Source organism: Alnus glutinosa, chromosome 3, assembly GCF_958979055.1.
Source record: "Alnus glutinosa chromosome 3, dhAlnGlut1.1, whole genome shotgun sequence".
Classification (NCBI taxonomy): Eukaryota; Viridiplantae; Streptophyta; class Magnoliopsida; order Fagales; family Betulaceae; genus Alnus; species Alnus glutinosa.
Genome location: NC_084888.1, coordinates 1274449 through 1296139, shown reverse-complemented (window position 1 = coordinate 1296139; position 21691 = coordinate 1274449). Strand labels below are relative to the sequence as shown.

The window sequence follows — 21691 nt, the reverse complement described above, 5'->3', positions numbered from 1 at the left end:
TGCGGTTGTTATGGTTTGTGTGAGTGTGAGTGTGTGTGTGTGTTTTTCTTTTGCTGCATCTTTCAGACTGTCGCTGCCTAGTGACATGCTCTGATAGCAGGAACATAAGTTACTGTTGGTCACATGATGTTGGCTTCATTCTTAGGGGGGTGGAATGTTTATGTTTTGAATTTCACAGAAAGATGCCTTCTAAAATGTCTATAGCGCTATTTGCAGGTTCAAGAGGCAAGTCTATTTCAGAAATTATAGTGCATGGTTGGGAAATTATGATTTATTTTATGGTCTAGATTTTGTTTTGTTGCGCTTTATGGTGTATATGATGTCATTATTTAAACATCAAATGATGCGGCAACATATTTACTATGTGGTAACATATATATCATTAGGTTAGTAAAATTTAATTTGAACCATAAAATGAAGAGGATCTCCATCTTATAACATAGGGTATCTTTCATGAGTGGCAACATTTGAACACTAGATGAGATATAGTTAATGCCAAAAGCTTCATGATCTTCAAACCAAGGGGGACATCCTCGTCCCCAACAAGGGGAGTCAATAAGAGGAGAAGAGGAGGTCCCAAGCGCCAGTGCGTGGTCTGCACGCATCGTCGGCGGCGGTGTCGTTTCCCGACTCCGGTCCCCGTTTTGGTTTTCTGTTTAAGGTGTTTTGTTGTTTTTTATTTTCTTTCCACAGCCAGCCTGTGTGATGCATAAATGTTACAGGACTATTTGTTGGCATAGGTGCTAGATCTGCCCTCTTTTATTTGTTGTCTGTGCTAAATTGAAAAGAGTGGCTCATTGATGTCCTTGTAATTTTTTTGTTTTATTTAGGTTGCTGTTCAAGTCAGGTTTTCTGGCTTATGGTGATGGGGTCTTGTACCTCTTTTATCTGTATTGGTTCTTGCCCTGGGGCTTTCTTGAGAAGAAATATATAATAGCACATGCTATTTGTTTAAAAATATATATATATATAGTTAACTTCTCCCGTTTCTCTTAATGATATTTTAAATAGCTTTGTGTGGTCGAGATTCAACAAATTGACTTGACCTCTTATGCATTTGAGGAACATATAATAATGGTGTATCGGTCTTTTCTCTCTCTCTGCCTTCATTTTGGTATTTGTTTTAGAGTGTAGTAGTAAACCATTTTGTTGGGTATTTCAAACCACTAGGCCAAAACATGGATATGTGTTGTGTGTTGAGGTTCGAGTTGTATTAAGGAATGTGATAAGACTATATAAGTTAATTCTGGACAAGGATCCTCTCCATTTAGTTATATAGGGAGGGTATAGTTGTCTTTTCACATTTTTACAGAATGTAAAAAGACAACTATACCCTCATTTTTACACTAAATGGGGAGGATTCTCTTCATTTCAAATGAAGAGGATCCAAATTCGTTAACTCTAGTCTGTAAACGTGTCAAATTATTCAACCTTAATTCTTCAATTTCGTGTTGGGTTTATTTTGTTAATCCGTAGGTCGCGTTAAAAATTATTAGCGCTAATATGTGGTCAATGTAGTATGGGTGGGCAGCTTTAAAGGCCTCGGCTATACCTACGAACCAGGGTTAAAAATACACTCCAAATATAATGAAGAGATGGAAGATCAATCATCTACGACAAGCCAATCAAGTATCCAAGAAGAAAGAGGGCAACACACGTGAATGGGTTATTGGTTAAAAAAGAAAAAAAACGAAGTAAATCCGAAAGATCAGTCCCTAAACTTCAATTATATAAACAAAATCACAAACATCACAATCATGGGACGGACAAAGATCAATCATCTTTGCCAAGTGGGCTTATATATTATTTGAAAACATAATGTTTTATGATTTAAATGTTGATTATTGTCATGATGACTAATTAGTAGTATTTCTTTCATGTAAAATATTTTGAAATGGTAGATGAAAGTCATGAGTAGCTTATTCAATTTGTCAAATGCATAGTGTCACCCACTACCATGTACCAACGTCTTTCTCTATCCCCAGTCCAATTAAAAGCCACTCGTGTCGGACTCGCCTACTTGTTTCTAATAAAGCAGTCTTTGGATGAGGCCTCCACTTCATTGCAACTTTGACTGAACAAACACCAAGCGTCATGATTTACAAAAGAACATTTTAAATAACTGCTTAACCTTTGTTTTATCTTACAAATATATACTGACTCACATTATGACCAGTAAAAAAGTTTGAAATTTCTGTCATCACTTAAGGGCGATTTGAATACAATAGAAATACATAGCAATTTGCTCAAGAAAAATAAAATAAAATAGCAAGATAATCTTGTACCGATTTAGAGACCGTTTTGATTCGTCTTTCTTTATTCCCATGCGTGAGTAGATGGGGCCTAGGGTGCCTAGATACTTGCCCAATTAGTGGGGGCCCAAGCAGACTTTCACATGGGACTACTCAATTGCCATGCAATAGAGCAGCTCTATTGCACGGAATTTAAATCCTATAAAAATACATCTATAAGGATATGTCGATACACTGAAATGATGATTTACTTAGAAATATGAATAAGTATTATCTGTAATACAAGAAGTTGGAATTGAATGACTTTCTATTCATTTGTTTGGTGACAAAACATGAATGTCCAGATTTTATAGTTGGAATGAAATTAAATTTCTTAAAATATCCTTACTTTAAAAAAATAATATCTCAAGAAATTTTTTTTTTTGGCACCAAAAAAAAAAAAAAAAATTGTATTTATTATCTCCTCAATGGGTGGCCGATCACCTCCCTTATGGTGGCAAAAAACAATAGCTAGTGATAGCAGAGGGCCTTTGAATATGGTTGCTGGTGGTAGGCTAGGCCAAACGGTGGCCAACGATGGGCTAAGCTGGGCGGTGGTCGACAACCATGGAGAGAGACGACGAATACAAATAGTTTTTTCTTTTGGTGACCAAAAATTAAAAAAAAAAAATTGGGAATTTTAATTTTAGAACTATTTCATTCATTGGGATTCTTTCTCCCTACCTTTATGAAAATAAAGCTATTCATCATTTTAGATTTATTCCTAAGGAATGGTTATTTCCTATAATAGGGGGCGCAACCAAATAAAAGAATAGTTATTCATTTCTTGAGTTTATTCATGCCTATTAAACATTTCTTATAAAATTATAATTTAAAAATACATTTTCCAAAAAAAAAAACAATTCTCGTATTTTTATTTAATACAAAGATCTTATTCATTGAGTCCAGCATCTTTGAAAGTTCATAACCACTTGATTTGTTTAGTTGGTGAGGAAACCAATAGGCAATAATCAACTCGGAAGTCAATAGCAAAGATAGTGAGGTATTGTTGACAAATTATATCAGATATTATTATTAGCATACCTTTTTATGCACACTTTTTTCTTTTTTCTTTTTTTATCTGAATCTTAAATTTCTATGCGGTTGTTATATATACCAACTTTAATTCAAAAATAATATTGATAAAACCATACACAAATGATACATACCAAACATATATATATATATATATGTTTGGTAGAGACGTTTGTAGACTGGTCTGACAGTAAGCCATTGGTAAAGCTTCTCGAAGTGGGAAAATGAAAGATGAAAACAACTCGAAGAAAGCTACATTAGAAATAATAAATAAGAAATGGTGAACTTAAACATCACTATTTTTTTCTCGCAATTTCATAAAAATGTAAAAGTAGATCAGATAATATGTGAATTATTTTTAATTGCAATGATAATAAATTGTAGAGTCAATACTCAATATTTAAACTTATGACCTCTAGATAAGGACTCGTTTGGGTGTGTGATTTTTTGAAAAATTGTGAATACCGAGAGAAATTGTTTTTTAACTTATGTTTGGATGGTTTAAAAAATTTGAGACAAAAATTAGAAAAAAAATGTATAAAATATTAGTAGAATTTGATATTTGAAAAACAGTATTTGAAAATTTTTTCTCACCCAAACATGCCCTTAAATTATTACTTCTTTCAAAAGTTAAAATTGATTAAAAGTAATGAATTTAATTATTTACAATAATATTTTAATAAAAAGTAAGTTCCAGGACCACATTTCCTCAATAAAAACAGTACTATTCATATAGAAGAAGAAAGACAATAAAGAGAAAAAAGGAAAAAGGAAAAAGAAAAAAGAAAGGTAAGTAGATGAACTAGAAACATCTCAACAAAGTAACATGCCTAAAATTAATCATAAAACACATAAAAACTAAGGTTAAAGACCTTTTTGGTATGTGTTTAGAATTTTTTTTTTTTTGGTACCTCAATTTCAATTCGCATCGCAGATGGTACTTGGGTTTTAAAAAAAGACGGACTTGATACATCCATTAGTTTTTTCCGTCCAAAAAATAACGGTATGCCACGCGTCAACTCCTAAGAGTAGACACGTGTCATAATGTTAAAAAAAACAAAAAGCTTTAAAAATTAATAATAAAAATTGAAAACTTAAAAATAATAAAACTTGAAAAAAAAATAAAAGTATTAAAAACTTTTCTAATAAAAAAGAGGGGTGGCTGCCCCTTGGCCACCATGGGGTGGCTGCTCCTTTTTTTTTCATTTTTTTTTTTAAGTTTTATTATTTTTAATTTTTTAATTTTAATTAATTTTTAAAGTTTTTAATTTTCTGTTTTTAATTTTTTTTTACATTATGACACGTGTCTACCCTCATGGGTTGACATGTGACAAACTATTAGTTTTTTTGACGGAAAAATTAACGAAGGTACCAATTCAGTCTTTTCTCAAAACTCAGGTATCATCTACGATGTAAATTGAAATTGAGGTATCAGAAAATAAAGTTTTCAAACCACAAGTACCAAAAAAGTCTTTTAACCCCCCCAAAAAAAAAAAAAAAAAAAAAAAAAACTATTATTATCTCAATGGATAGTCTTTTGAAGACAATAAAAAGGATAAAGAAAGGTAGTAGATGAACTAGAAACATCTCAACAAAGTAATATGCCATAAATTAATCAGAAAACACTTAAAAACTATGATGATCTCAATGGATATATAGATCTTTTGAAGATTACACCAATGGTCATCGTCGACGCTGCTTTCATTTTCAAACTCCATTTCATTATTTATGTACGTGTGATTTCATGTGGCCAAGTCTTTCTTGCATACACACGTACTTATTACTGTTGGCCCTAAATCATCACATAGTTGATAGTTGACATACCAGCTGCTCAAGAAATTCTAACACGTTGATCGAGCTGGATAATCCTAACTACCGCACATCGATCCATTATTCCATTTATATAATGTTTGCCAATAGTTGCAGCAGGAGTACTACTGGAACAATAATTTTAGGTGCATGAGGGGAGACAAAACTAAAAATAAATCAATTTAAATGATAAAATAAAAAATAAAAAATCGGATGACCAAAACAGAGTAGTATCTTTCTACTACTTATATCAACTTTATAGCTAGCTCTTGAAAGCTTTTGGTGGCACCAATTAGGATGAGGGTCCACAACGATTAGCTACGTGTACAAATTGTTGCGGGTCTCAGCTTTTGTAAGAGATCGAGCTCATATAGATATCAACCATCCACATAAATTTTGGAAACCAGTACTTACCCGAACAGTTGAATCCCATATGAACTCTTTCACATTGATCCCAATTTCTAGAATTCATGCTTAGGAAAGGTAGCAAATAGCGTAAGCTTTGCATAACATCAATATCTTGTGATCCACTCTGTGCCCTACTCTAAAAAATAACCCTTGTTGATGCTAATGTATAAGATAATTAGCATAATTTAAAACCTTGCAACCTCCGTCGTTTTATTTTAACGAGTTTAGGAAGATTCCATCAAATCACACGCACTCCTTTCATTTCACCCTCCACATTCCAGTGGCCTTAGCAGTTAGCATCTATCTTACTAGGAGTGAACTATTTCAGCCAAAAAATAAATAAATAAAGGGAACTATATAAAGTTTTTCTTTAAATAAATAAATAAATAAAAAATTGTAACTTAATTTACTAAAATAAAATTTATTCTTAAAGCATATAATTCTCACGACCATTAAGGGGAGGGGCGACGGGGTGTTATTGACATGCAATTAATGGGTTTAAGGATGCTGAAAATTTTGGAGCCTTAGTAAAGAAGTGTGAAAAGGAAAGTGAGAAAAAGTAGGGAAAGGGTGCATTAGTGGGGCTTTAGGAATTAGAAGATAAGCTAGCAATGGATTGCTTTGATTTCTTGTCTAATCATCCAACCAGAGACAGCGGATAAAGACGTCTAGTTTTTAATTTAGCTATTCATCGAGTAAACACATATTATTAATTAGAAAAAGAAACTCCTTTTACTTTACAGCTTTTAAAACAAGGTAAGTTAGTACTGTCCAGTTATATACTTATATACCGCATCAAACGTCTATTTACTGTTCAAGGCAATATATATAATGTTACATATTACTCAAAAGGGTGGCCGAATCACTCTATACTTCTTTACTTCTTCTTCTTCTTCTTCTTTTTTGGCTTTTCTTTAATATTTAACATTTTATTGTTTTGGTTTTTATATTTTTTTTTATTATAAATTACTCGTGTCACAAAATTATTGGTGTTGACATTTAATGGACACTGTCTTATTTTTTAACGAAAAACGTGTTCAAACACCTATTTATGTTTTTATCTTATTCTAAGAAGTTTTTCAGTCACTTTTTAAACTTAATTAATAGAGCTATTTGCAACTCAGTAAAAAAATCACAATGATTGATTTTTTATTTTGTCCTTATTTTAATGTCAATATTAATAGAAAAATAATTTAATCATATCAACATCATGTGATCCACTTAATTAAATTGGTATAACTAAAGTTGGGGTGTTATATATATGTGTCGTTAAAATCAACTAGAAAAACACAAAATCTGTCCATAAACATTCATACATGGTACCATTTTTAAACTTTTACTATTTTCTTCCTAGTTTCTTGTAGTAAATAAAATTTATTGATTATATAATCTTATATAAAAATATTATGGATTTTCAGTATGAACCAAATAACAAAAAATACTTTTTAAATTAATATTTTTTGTTAATATTTTTGTTTTTTGTTTTAAAAATTGTTTTGATACGATATAAAGCTGAAAAAAAAAAGATTATTATATTAGCGTTTTGAACCGTATATTTTTATTTTTATTTTTATAATTAAAAACATTTTACACCGAAAATAAACCCTGCCTAAACTTGAAAATTATTTGCTCTCAGAAGATTAAATATGTGTGGGTTTTAGTCATATCAAGTTCAAAATAGGCAGCACTAAATGGGAGGTGGCTGACACCCCCACAAAAAAAAAAAAAAAAAAAAAAGAAAAAAAGTTATGTTCTCTCTCTTCACTTCACCTGGCTTTCTTCTTGCTTCAGTTGGGTGAGAGAGGAGAGAAGGACGTCTCTTGTTTCTTTTATGCCTTTCATTTCTTTTGTTGTTATTTAGCTAGAGGTTTCTCTAATTCACATCACCTTAATTGAGGTTTTATTCATCGTCTTGCATGACTTATCTCGCCTGAATTTGCAACTTCAGTATTTTAGCTTCACTACCGCACTGTCCACCGCGTCGTTCTCGTTCACCATTGCCATCTTCGCGTTGGTGGCTGTTTTTGCCATAGTTCTTAAATTTAGTTTTTTAAAAGTTATATTTACGTTCCAACGATGGTTTCTGCCTCACACGCGCCCTTTCACAGCACTCACTAGCGTCTCCTCTTCCCGTCAGCATCGGCTGATCCGTCTTTTTATGTCCACGTGCAGGCTTTTTCAGTGCTTGTGGGGTATAGATAGGCTTGTCTCTTATAAAATCGCTTTGTACGATCCATTGAAAGGATCATGTCATTTATTTGTCATCTTTCCTACTTTTTATAAATATCTTAGCATTGTTTTGATTTGTTTTAGATTTATTATTGAAAAATCTACCCATTTTTCTTTTATACGACAAGATACTTCTTCTCTCTTTTATATTAGAAGTGATAAGGATTTTCATTGTAACTTTTTTTAAAATCAATTTTTTTAAAAAAAATAAAAATAAAAATAAAAAATAATGGGGGGCGGGGTTCGAAATGGGCAGGTCAACTCGAAACAATGGCAACGAAAGTGCTCAATGGGTTAGTACGAAATCATTTCTTATAGCTTCATTGTGCAGGAGCATTCACAGGACAAGACTACGCTTTGTGACAAATACAGTCGAGAAAGAACAAATAAATAAATAAAAAGCAAATAAATAAATAAACAGATAAAAACCGAAGAAATAAATAATAAACCTCATCATCTATTTCTTGCAAGTTGACTCAGGGTCTTCGATGTGGTCGACACCACCACCGAGCCGTGACACTGTGTGGTTGCTTTCGCCTGCCTGTTGTCTGCCCCGTCAAAATACCCTCCACCGTTGCTTTTTTAGTTGTTGCATTCCGGTTGGCCCAGAGACTACCCATGTGGACCCCAACCTCTCCTCTTTTTTCCTCACTCGTCCTCGGCATGTGGGGCCCATGGGGTCCGACTGGGCCAACCAGCCGCCCATAAAGAACGGACCCCATTTGGCAAAGGCCTCCACTTTACCATTTGACACTCTCCAGCCTAAGGCCGTTTTTAACCTTTCCGTTCTCTTTTTATCCCTACTTTCAACCTCATAATCATTATTTTTTTTATTTTTTATTTTTGTTTAGGTATAAAGAAAGATTAACTTGCTGTCAATCTACGCAGGAAAAAGAAAAAGAAAAAAGAAGATAAAAGAATTTTTTTATTTGTATACAATTTTTAAAAGAATAATGCTATTTACCACATTTTTATCTTGCAATGCTTGAAAATTTCATTCAACTTTTAAATTGTTATTTAAATTGATTTAACGATTGGTTGAAAATGTCGTGTCAGCATTATGAAGTAGTTTTAATATAAAAATGCAGTCTCTAGCATTACTCTTTTTAAAATTCTACCTTAGAGCATTCACATCTGGCTAGTCAAAATAATCTTTAGCTAGACGAGATGCAAATTTAGGTAAAAAAATCACTCACATTCAACTAGCTATTTTTATTTTTATTTTTTTTAAAAAAAAAAGAGACAAAGAATAAAGAAATACCTAAGAACAAATAGTTAGATAAAATAGTAGAAATAGATATCTAAAATAGAGAGTATAATGTTGGTGGATAGCTAAAATAGAAAAATATATATATTTTTAGCTAAAATGGGGAGGAAATTTGTGCAGTCGGTAGGGGTGTTAAAGTGGGAGCAATCCACCTATTTGCATAAGTTACGGGCGGATTTTCAACTCCTAAATCTAAGTAGGTGAATATTATATATGCTATCCGCACATATGCAAACAAATAAAAAATATAGGTAGACGGATACTATCCGCATCCGCATACTCGTTTATATGTATATATATAAATATAATTGACTTATAAAACTAAAAGAATGCTATTTAGGGAAATGAGTAGGGCAACCAATGAGTTTTTTTTTTAACAAATTGCATGTATGTAGACTTACTTTGGTTGTAGTTTGCGGTCACCTCATGCATATGGTTTGACTTCTAAGGATATTTAGAAAGAAAACTCCAATTTAATTTGTATTTTCATATTACCATTTACAAAGTGATTTAGTTTAAAAATTGGATTAAGTCTAAAAAAGCTTTAAAAACATACAAGGCCATATAAATTAAATTCATAGAATAAATAAAAAAAAAAAAAAAGACGCCAAAAATACAAAGCTAATATCACATGCGGTCCCCACCACCACCCCCCCCCCCCCCACACAAAAAAAAACCCCAAAGTTCTCCCAACCCTTCTTCTTCTTCTTTCTTCTTCTTTTTTTTCTTTTTTTTTCTTTTTTTTTTTTTCAATTCGGTCACCAAGTTGGAGAAGCTGACTCTGTCTCGTATGATAGAAAAATAATACATGCACAACAAGTGCAAAATACAAAGACACATTGGGGTGGAGCCCACATATGTAGGTCCTCTCCAATGTGCCTTGATGTTGTGTACTGGTAGTGCACTTGTTGTAATTTGAGCATTACCCTGTATGATATGTGAAAAAAAAAAAAAAAAGATTATTATATGTCCATATATACTGTTTACACCCCTATGAACTGGATAACCACGATCTTATAATCATATTTTACTACTTTTAAGTGTGTGTATATATATATATAAATTTGATTGAAGAAATTTATTTTAATTTACTCTATTAACCAGCGAAGTATTCAAAATGTTTGTAAAAATAAAAAATACATATGAGAGTCTTAGGCTGAATTTTAATTATTTTTATCACATATACCCTACTGCGCAGCGTGTGTGAAATGATCACTCTCGTTAACGGAAGATCGCCAAAATGGGTGGTGAGGATTAGTTGCGCTTCCCGAAAGGATCACAGAGAATGGCGTCATGAAGACGGCGACACCGGAGCGCCGTATACCGATGTGTCAATGACCAAGATGTAGGGAGTGGGGTCCGCTACTCATGTCAAGGTTCCCGAACAGAGCGGGAGGGGAAAGTGGTACACGTGGACGTTGATTACCTGGTGTTGTCCTATCGAGGAATCTGGGCCCCACTTGTCGTATGGGAGCCACGTCATGCATTGCCGCACAGCTAGCGAGATTCATAGAGCTGAGAAAGGGCGGTCTATGGGTAAGGGTCCTAGGGTTCTCATCATTTCTAGCCCTTCCCTTTCTCTGTTTTTCTATTGAAAGATTTGGAGCGGTTTGTAGAGCTACAGTACATCCAAAATCGGCTCACTCTCGTTGTCCATAGCTTCAGCAGACCTAACTCTCAGATCCCGTTGTTTCTGGGCCTCCACTAGTGTATGTACTTGTTTCTCTCTCTGGGTCTCTGGCTATCTCTTCTTTGACTATAAATCACTGTGAATGCTCACGGAACACTCGCTCTCTTACTGATCTTTTCTGGGGGTAATGTGAGTGCAGTTTTATCACCGGCGAGATTTGGCCGGAGAATGGCATATATGTGTGCGGACAGTGGGAACCTCATGGCGATAGCTCAGCAGGTCATCAAGCAGAAACAGCAGCGAGAGGAACAGCAACAGCAACACCACCACCATCACCACCACCACCAACAACAGCAACTCCTGGGCCTCAATCCCCTCTCGCTAAACCCATGGACCAACACTCACCACTCTTTGTCCGGTTCTCCGAATTCGGCTTTCGGCGGGCTCACCGGTACTGGGTTCTCCGACCCATTTCAAGTCGGCGGTGGGGCAGATACCGGAGAACCCGGGTTTCAGTTTCCGAACTTAGAGCACCACTCGACGACTGCGTTCAGGTTTTCTGATTTCGGTGGTGGAGCGGGTGGCGAGTTCGACTCGGATGAGTGGATGGAGAGCTTAATGGGCGGTGGGGATTCAACGGATAGTTCCAATCTGCCCTCCGGATACGACGCGTGGCAGAGCAATGCTGATTTCGGACTCTACGGTGCCGATCCGTTTACCACCTGCCCCAGTCGAGTCAGCGTTGCTTGCTGTCCGCCGTCCGATCTCAACCGAGTCATCTTTTCGGATACTCAGAAGAGTCCGCTTCAACCCGAGGTCCCCTCGTGGACACCACCTCCGCCACAAGCGCCGTCTCCACCGGCCGTGATTAAGGACTCCAAGCCACCGAGCCCACACAAGAACGACGTCGTTGGCGTCTCGTCTAGCTCGTCACCGGAAATCGAATCTGCACCGCCACTGCTAAGAAAACTCCTCGACTGTGCTCGACTTGCCGAGTCCGTGCCTGACCGTGCCGTGAAGTCTCTGATTGGGCTCGGGAAATCGGTGTCAGACCACGGAGATCCGATTGAGAGGGTGGCCTATCACTTCTCTCAGGCCCTATACAGCAGACTATCCGTACAGAATGAGAACAGCTCGACTGTGATTGAAACAGAGACCACGTCCGAGGACTTCACGCTCACTTACAAAGCTCTGAACGATGCGTGCCCGTACTCAAAGTTTTCGCATTTAACAGCCAACCAGGCGATACTCGAAGCTACGCAGACAGCAACCAAGATTCACATAGTGGATTTTGGCATCGTGCAAGGGGTTCAATGGGCCGCGCTCCTTCAAGCCCTGGCAACCCGGTCCACCGGCAAGCCTACAATGATTCGGATCTCGGGCATACCCGCACCAGCTCTGGGGAAATCTCCGGCGGCGTCTCTGCTAGCCACTGGCAACCGGCTCCGCGAGTTCGCTAATATTCTCAGAATAAACTTTGAGTTCGAGCCAGTGCTAACCCCGATTCAGGAGCTCAACGAGGCGAGCTTCCGGGTCGACCCGGAAGAGGCCTTGGCCGTGAACTTCATGCTTCAACTGTACAATCTACTTGACGAAACGCCAGTCGCCGTCGAAACGGCTCTCAGGTTGGCGAAGTCGCTGAACCCAGAAATCGTTACTTTGGGCGAATACGAGGCGAGTTTAAACCGGGTCGGGTTTGTGCCCCGGTTCAAAAATGCGTTGAAGTACTACTCGGCAGTATTCGAATCTTTGGAGCCCAACTTGACCCGAGACTCGCCCGAGAGGCTCCAAGTTGAAAGACTATTACTGGGTCGTCGAATCGCCGGTGTGGTTGGACCGGAGGAAGCGGGAACCAGGAGAGAGCGTATGGAGGACAAGGAGCAGTGGAGGGTTTTGATGGAAAGTTCCGGTTTCGTGTCCGTAGACCTCAGCCATTACGCAGTGAGTCAGGCTAAGATCCTTTTGTGGAACTACAATTACAGTTCCTCCTACTCTCTGATTGAATCTCAACCTGGGTTTCTATCTCTTGCATGGAACGAAGTCCCACTTCTCACTGTTTCTTCGTGGCGTTGACTGGTTTGGTTTCAAGCTTGGTAACAGTTTCCACCAGGTCTTTTTTCTCCGATGTGGAACGATTTAGTGTCTATACGCCATTGACGATCAGCTTATTATGGAACTTAGTCATGCTTACTGAAATTACAGTTAGTATTCATTGCAATCTAGTAGCATTCAAATACTGCATTTCCACAACCTCTCCGAAGCTTTTTTGGGCCTGAATCTGCTTGTTAAATTTGCAGTTTGTGCTTTAGTTTTTTTGACTTCATCATCGCTTTATAATGTTGTTTATGCTTTTTTTGTTGGGTTTTTTGTAACATGTTTGGGACTTAGAATATGGCAAATTGTAAAAAAGGGAATTGCGAATCGAGGGGAAAAGGAAAAATGTTTCTTTTCCTTGGTGTCCGTACTTTTTGTATGTAAATTTAAATCCATGATGTGATTTTTAGTTCAATTCCCATGTCCCTATCGACTAAGATACTGGAGTTTTTGATCTCTCTCTCTCTCTCTGTGTATTTTTTTCACTTTGCTTGGCTCTTGATTTTACTCAATTTGTCGGGAGTGGAGGAATGAGGGCCTGTGGTTCTGTGATTTTTTGAGATTGATTAAGGCCTGTGTTAGTATCTCTCAGGTTCTGTAAATAGTGTTTGAATAAGGCCTACGAGGTACACGGTGCTGTAATTTCATTAATAATGGCTTATATTATTAGAGGTTTTTCCTTCGATTCTGTGATGAGAACAGAAGACATAGTATTAATTTGTTTGAGTTGGTAAAGCTGCCAAACGATCTTTCCCCTTATTTGTCGCTTCTCAATCAATCCTCTAGGATTCGTCTTGCTTTCTTCTTCTTTTTATTTATTTCCAGTTTATGGGCCAATTTTCCTCTCGAGTGTGGCTTTAATGCCTGTACCTTTCATTCTGCTATTAATCTCTCTCTCTCTCTCTCTCTCTCTCTCTCTCTCTCTCTGCGCGCTTTACATCTTTTGGCGTCCCACAGATAAATTTAGGGGTGGAGAAAAACCGGCCTCTTTTTCTATGAATCTATGGGCCAGGGGAGGCGGTGGACTGCATGATATTTGCCGTTTTATAGTCCGAGTGGTGTGACCTCTCGTGCGGTCATTGTAAATTGCACGTTCGAGTACTTGGAGATATTTGATTTGCAAAAGGTCCCATATATAAGAATGCACTTTGTGACTTCTGAGGGTTTGGTATGCGTCCCCTTCCAAAGTCTAAGCCCTTGCTACATTACAGCCCATCCAGTACCATCCCTAAGCACAAATCGACCCCAAAACCTGCCTCCAGACTTTATATACGGGTAAAGATTTTGCTTCAAAGCGCTCGGAAAATTATGAAACATAAGATTTATACATTACCCATTATATATTCTACACAAATCTCTCTTCCGTGTGAACCAAGTAAATGTGCCTAGTTGTTGGATTGAGAGCTCAATTCTCAAGCATATTAATAGTAATTTTGGTACTAATTGTGAGAGAGTTGATATGATATTCGGTTGTCTAAAAAAGTGGTTAAATACACCAAAATGGATCCGATATGGCTTCTTTCGCAATTACTGTGGCATTTGAGTTGTCTCTCTTCCTCTTTCAATCGTCACATCGAGTGCTGATATGTTTTGGTGGCATCGGTTTTTGCTTCTATCAGACGGCGACAACTCCTGTCTTTTTTTACCATAGTTTTTTAAAAATTCATTTTTCAAGATTTGGTAGGCCCGTAAAAATTTATTGGGATTCTTCCTAGAAAACCTAAGCATCACCTCCGACCTACTCAGCCACATCAAAGAGGAGCATCTCCTTGATTCGCATTATGACCAATCTAATTTTTTCTCCAAATTGATGTATGACACTAAACTGAGTATGAGATAGAGAGAGGGCAGCCCCTTTGTTGGCCCTTCAAGACAAAAGTACTCACAGGAATGCTGCTAATTCCTGCCAAATTTAGCAATTTATGTGATAAATTACTGGAGATCCCACAGACTTTTTGCTTATGAACAAATCTCCCTCATATTTTGTTTCTTTGATAATGCAATGGACAGTTAAATATAGAGAGGATAAAAAGAGAAATTGAGACAAGATTTTGCAGGTAGTTCGATGTTAGATACTTAAGTTCGTTACTATGAATAAGCTCAGAGTACTACATCTTGCCCTTATTTATTGAATATTAATTAAAATACAAATTATTCTTCTTTATAGGAAACTGTGATAGGTAAAGAAAATATAAAATAGTAGGTGGAGATAATATCAAACTACATTTGAATACAATCAAATCTACTTTCCTAAAAATAAAAAATAAATAAAAAAAGAAGAAAAAAGTGCGTGAGACTCACCAGGTCGACGGCAACTTGAAATTGGAGTTTCCTATCTTATTTTTGTATGAATCTCTTTATATATGATTGAGATGTGTTATTCCTACATTATATTACCATACATCATTTTATACTAAGACACATTGGGTGTATGACCCATGTATATAAGACCCACATAAATGAGATTCATATGCATGAATTCACTCTACGTATATTTTGATGTAGAATTAATGTAAAAATATACAACGTAAAAAAAATCATTTTCCAGTTCGATGAATTGGAACAGAAATTATTTAGAGGATCTCTGCTCTTTGATTTCTTACCTTACACGCAGAACAAGGTCAATAATGGAAATCGAAGGTGGCATGGACACAGCACACACAATCACGCAAGTTCTTGGTCAAAGCACTTCTTTTTATTTTATTTTTATTTTAATCGGTGTCAATTGCTTAAGGTACAAAATGATGACAAATTTGGCTATAGTTTTGTCTCGGGCAGTAGTTTTTCCCTACGAGCATTTAACTTCAACGTTAAAGGGGGAGGGACCCCTGTGTTCCTCATTCAAGAACTGGTATTGAAAGAATTGGACCAGGTTAAAAGCATCCAAAACCTGTACACAAAACTAAAGCCTGCCAAGGCACTGCTCTATTGCCCCCAAAAACTACTACACAGATCTTTAAGTTTTTCTCTGAGCTCCACAGTTCTTGAGTTAAATCGACGACAATCTACCGGAGTACGACTTGGCTCTGCGGATCTGTTTCTGACCACTCCCAGTCGGCTCCGTATTTCAAAACGGGTAATCATAGCGTCACCATAAAAGGGCGTATCGGGGAGCGCGTCTTCAAATGAGGCAAAGACTGACGTGCGTAAGTGACACCTGTTCCGGTGATGTTTATCAACGCTCCCCATGTTTGAATTGAATGAATGTGCTTGCTGTCGTCATCGATTCAGCAACGGTCGGCTGGTCCCACCTATTTTTTTTTCTTTTTTTTCTTTTTGCTCTCATGGTCCCACCTTATTGAGATACCGAGGTTGGGACTGTTCTGTTTTAAATGACGTGCTACGCAACAGTGGTAGACTGCGCAGCAGACTAGTGTGCCCCACCCACTACGGCTCAGTCGCCCCAGTCTCTCACCTACCCTATTTGCCTTTTTCCTAAAAACCCATTAGAATTTGCCCGTTGAGGTTTAGATCCGGACGACGACCCTCCCCTCATATCAGAATACAACGGTAACGTGTGCACCTTCGACGCGTTCCGTCTTCCGGCTCAAAATCTTTTGAAGTGTGACCCGTTAAATATTAAATCAGAATTCAACATATATTAGATCAGAACTCTATTTTCTTAGATTTTTTTTTATAGTTCATGTAAAGAGAGGGAGATTTTTTTGGTGTTCATATTTTAGTAAAGACAGCTGTATTTCTTGTTAGAAAATTAACATAATTAAAAGAAGCTTCACTTTTAGTTCTGACACTTTTTAAGTAGTCTTGTGTCCTTAATTTTTTTTGACGTTTGGATCTCATATTTATAAGAATATCCTTGGTTAAAAAAAAGAAATTCAAATTCATTGGCAAAATAACATGGGTGGACCGTTTCTTGAACAGTTTTTTTTTTTTTTTTTAATTATTATTATTAGTATGATCTAAACCGTTCAAAGTTTTAATTAGGGTTGTCAATTTTGACACGACCTGACACGAAATTAGCGAGTTTGAGTTTACCTTAAACAGGTTTGGGTCATAAAGAGTCGATCCATTTATTTTGGTCTAGCGGGTCATGTCATTTGTCACCCAAACACGATTTTCTTTTTTAAAAGTAAATGGGATTATTTTTTTTAAAAAAAAAAATAATTAAAAAATAAATAAATAAATAAACATATAACCCCTAAAGCTTACAAGCAAATTCGATAAAACTGTACAAATGATTAATAAGCCTTCTTCAACCAACCAACTTGAACAAACTAACAAACTCCTAACAACAAGCCCAAAGAGAGTTTAACAACCTAGCCCAATACAAACAATCCAAAACATGCGGAATATAATAACCAACTATGCACTCTGAGGAATACTCAAAACGGTGCGCTTAAGGATTCCTTGAAACGGTGCGTATCAAGCTGTCCTCCACACTTTGAGATTCTTCTTCTACTAACTACTGAAATGACAACATTATCACTTCACCTTATTGCTCCACTGCTCAATGTACCAACCAGTTCAAACCACACAACGTCATCTTCTTCGTCTGATCCTCTCCATTTTCATGTGACCTCCGACCACCCATTTCATTGGCTGCTTTCTACACAATTACAAATGAAGGGAAACTTGAAAACAGAAAAATGAAGTAAAAATTCAAAATTCCTCACCTTGGTACTTTCGGAGAGAAACAAAACAAGAGGGCGACCAATAAACACCGTCAAACGGAGAGTTGAAAAACGGAGCAAGACTGGCGAAGGAGAATGAAAAACCCAAATGGTGGGGATACCACCGTTTGCTTAGACTAAGGGCTGGGCATGCACTCTGGTTTTTTTGCACTCCAAATTTTTTTTTTTTGTTTTTTTTCAAATATATTTCACAGGTCGTGTCAGGTGACCCGTAAAAATTATCATGTCGTGTCATGTTAGAGACTCCGACCCGTTTATATAAACGGGTCGTGTTTATATAAACGGGTCGTGTTTGGGTCTTCACGGGTCGTAAACGAGTCGACCCGTAGACCCATTTTACTAGCCCTAACTAGTAATGGCTTGAGAAAAGAAAAGCTTATACTTACTATTAATGTGAAAGAAACTTTATTCAACAAATCAAAAGTGTTATCATATGTTTGGGTGCGTGGGCTTCATTATTGTCCACATGACAGAATCCACCGCCTTCACATTAAGTTTATTTGTCATTGGATAGAGCTTTTATTAAAATTGGGTTAGACAGATAATTAGTTTTTGTTTGATTTAATCTATTAAATTGACATATGTCTTTAAAGTATTTGATTATCAAATGTATTTTTAATTTATATATGTATTTTTAATAAAGCATATATCCATGTAATATATACTGAGATTGTAGAAATTTTCTTTCAATTTAGCATATTAAGAAAAAAATGTCATTCGTGCACGGAAAGTGTTACAAAATTTTCGTTGGTTTTGCATCGCTAAATTTTTTAATTTTTGGCCTAAGGTTTGCATTCAATGACCTGAACTTTGACAAGGATCCCTTCCTTTCTAATTCAATCATTTTTCGGTTAGGATTTTATTGTGTTATATCTAATTGTGTACATGATTTTTGTGCAACTCAAGCGTGGTAGAAAGTTTTGATCGAAGAGGATGCTTTGTCCATAGTGACGGATTTGCGAAAGTCAAGACAGTGTTAGGCCATCTCCAGCAATAAAAGTTATAATAGCTATTGAAAAAAGCCAACTCTCTACTTTAACTACTGTTTATCCTATATTCATTCCAACAGATTTACTATTCAACTCTTTATTTTCATTTAAATATTATTTCCCAATCTTTTTTTATTATTTTTTTTTCTTTTCCTCATTTTCCTCCTTTTTCCCTACTTTCTCGGTTTCTCCAGAGACTTCTTCCCTTCACCCTGCTCTTCTTTCCCCTTCTTTATTATTTTCCTTTCCTCTCTTCCGTTCAAAGGACACACAGAGAGATAAAGCGAGAGCACAGAGAGAGAGATTGAGTGAGAAGGGAAAACGAGAGAGAGACTGTGAGATGAGGGAGATCAATTGTTGATTTATGAGAAGGCCTGTCCACCGGAGCCGCCACGACCACCCGATCACCAGCCTGATCATCACCGCCACCCATATCGGCACTGCGCACAGCAATTTGTCGACGAATGTCTCAGCGATTGAAGGCCGACTCAGAAACTCCACACATCGAAGAACGGTTCCTCCATTTTACAGGAAAATCAGCGACGAAATGAGGCCCGATTTACACAGACCATCGACGAGAGAAAGAGAGAGAGCTTGGGAGGGGTTTATCTTTCTTATTTTCCAGTGATTTCTGAGAAATTTTCAGTAGGTAATTTCATTGAGATTCTACTTTTAATTATTGTTGATTTATGATGATTTTGGTTAGTTGTTCTTGGCCGGTTGCAGTGATGATTTTGGTTGATTTCGGGAATGCGTTTTGGTTGTTTGCGGTGATGAAGGAAAGAAAACACCGGTTGGTTGCGGTGATGATTTTGGGGACGGAGGAAAGAAGGGCAGCGGCGGATTTCGTTGGGCATCAGGACCGGGAGGGACGAAGAGGGAGAATGGGAGATTGAGAAAATATTTGATGAGGGACGGAGAGTGACAGAGAGGGGCGGGGAGGGACGAAGAGCGATTGGAGAAGGAGAGAGGGAGAGAGAAAAAATTAATAAAAAAAGTCTAAACACATGAACAGTGAATAGCCAATGTTGGCTATTTACTGTTCATGTGTTTAGAAAAATGGTTAAAGTAACCATTCTGTTGGAGAAGAAAAAAAAGCAAAAAAAGTCAAATTTGACTATTTTGGCTAAAATAGCCACTCTGTTGGAGATGGCCTTAGAGTCCTTATGGCCATTTGATAGAAGTCACAAAGGCTTTATTTATGAGGGTAATTCCTTTAGATATCAACCATGTCAACAGGTCTACTAATGGGGCTGCCCACTCCACTAGCGGGTAATTTAGATTCCATTTGGATGGGAAAGTATCCTCCATGTATTCAGTCTATTGTTCTTGCTCTGCCTCTATTTGATTCACTGAAGTTCATTTCTCCCTTTCAAAAAAAAATAATTGTGTAGATGATATCGTGCAATTCAACATTTTTAAATAACTTGATAATATATTTATCAAATAACATCCGATACACTCTTAAATAAAATAAAAACTTATTGAAAGCATCCTAGACTCCAGTCAGAGAGCTTCTGTACCCTTCCCCCACATAAATGAGAATTCATAATTATACAATATGATTACTACTTGTGGAATGGGATCCTCTCCACTTTTTCACTAATTGCTCAGCTTGAGACGGTTATAGCCTATGGTGGCAAACTTGATGGGCAAATTACTAACTTGCTTAGTTTTTAAATTGATATTTGCGGTAAGTGTAAGAGAGAGTTATACTTAACTCCTTATGTATTTATTTGAATAGTAATAAGAAGTGATTGATATGATATAAAATTTGAAAATGTTTCATACAAAAGTGAAAAAAAAAAAAAAATGTTTTGTAGTGAGTTTTTTTATTTGAATAGTAATAAAAAATTATTGATGTGATGTAAAAAATGTAAAAAAGTTAGAATGTTTTTTATTTGATTTTTTTGGAAGGAGTGAAATGAGAATTAGAAATTTTACAATTGGTTACCAAACAGCTCCATGAGAGTTAGACTTAACTCCTTATCTTTTATTCCGCCTTCATCTTTTAAGAACACGATCCTCTCTGTTTCAATTAAAATGGAGGGAAATTATTTTATGATCTATATTAAATATTATATTATTTAATGAGATATATATATATATATATTTTCACGTTATTTAAAATTTTAAATAATATAATATCGTGTATACATCATAAAATGGTGTTTCTCTCCCATTCTTTCAGGACATGACTAATGAATTCTTGTTGTGTTTAAAAACGTCTTAATTAAGCAGTAGATAGCATTTTTCTTGTTAAGCTATTGGCTTTATTCGCTACCTTTTGAAACTCGTTGCAGATGTTGGCCCCCTGTGTCTAGCCACATTTGTCGTTTTCTCTGTGTTTCGTTCTCATTAAATTTCTTATTCATTTAGAGAGAGAGAGAGAGAGATGGGCCTAATTTGAGTCATTTGACCGCAGAGCTGCCAAAATCGATTGGGGCTAAACCCGAAAGTGTACCAGAAGGTTATCTTTCGGTAACTCTTGTATTGCCTTTGTTAATTGTTCTTCGCGGTTGCTTTTGTTCTCTTGATGAGCCCAATCATTTATTTGACTCATTTTTAACGGATTCTTGCTTCTTGCTTGTTCGGGGATGTTGTATGGGTTCCCCACTCTTTTTCTTAGGATCTCCTATTCTCTTTTCTTTTCGGATCTTGAGCGAAGATATCCTCTATGTTTCCTTTCTTTTATTTAGGGAAAAAAATAAATAATGAAAGCATAAATGATTATCAAATGTAATTTATGCTCTGTTTGTTTCGGTGTAAAATGATTTTCGTTGTAAAATATTTTTAGGAAGTCATTTTTTGAAAAAATATTTTACATCGAAGTCATTTTTCGGTGTTTGACGCATACGAAAAATTATAAATATATATATATTTTTTTATTCAATCATATTAATTTTTTTTAAAAAATAAATTTTATTCACAACATAAAAAATATTAATATAAAAATGTCTTTTTATATTTAGCGCATACAAATTCTGGCAAAAGTGGCCGGGATCTGGCCATTTTGTGCTGGATTTTGGCAAAATTCTGGCTATTTGTGCTGGATTCCGACGATCTTGCCGAATCCCGGCCAGACTGGCCAGGACATACAAATCCGGATCCGTCCAGGATCCCGGCCAAGCATTTTTGGTCAAGCGAAAATTATTTTTTAGTTGATCATTATTCTCGCCCCTACCAAATTCTGAAAAATGTCAAAATCATTTTATGCCGAAACAAACAGAGCATTAGAAACCGAAAAAGGCTTTGTCTGGTTTTCAGTTCACTTATTGTTTGCATTT

At 36.3% G+C, this 21691-nt stretch overlaps 1 protein-coding gene across 1 annotated transcript; it reads left to right on the top strand.

Annotated features, from left to right (window-relative positions):
- The first annotated feature begins 10567 nt into the window (after positions 1-10567).
- Positions 10568-13178, top strand: LOC133862971 (SCARECROW-LIKE protein 7-like). Its single transcript, XM_062298909.1, has 2 exons — positions 10568-10748; positions 10869-13178. The coding sequence occupies exon 2, from the start codon at positions 10898-10900 to the stop codon at positions 12740-12742; it is 1845 nt and encodes a 614-aa protein (XP_062154893.1). The 5' UTR covers positions 10568-10748; positions 10869-10897; the 3' UTR covers positions 12743-13178.
- Positions 13179-21691: the final 8513 nt, after the last annotated feature.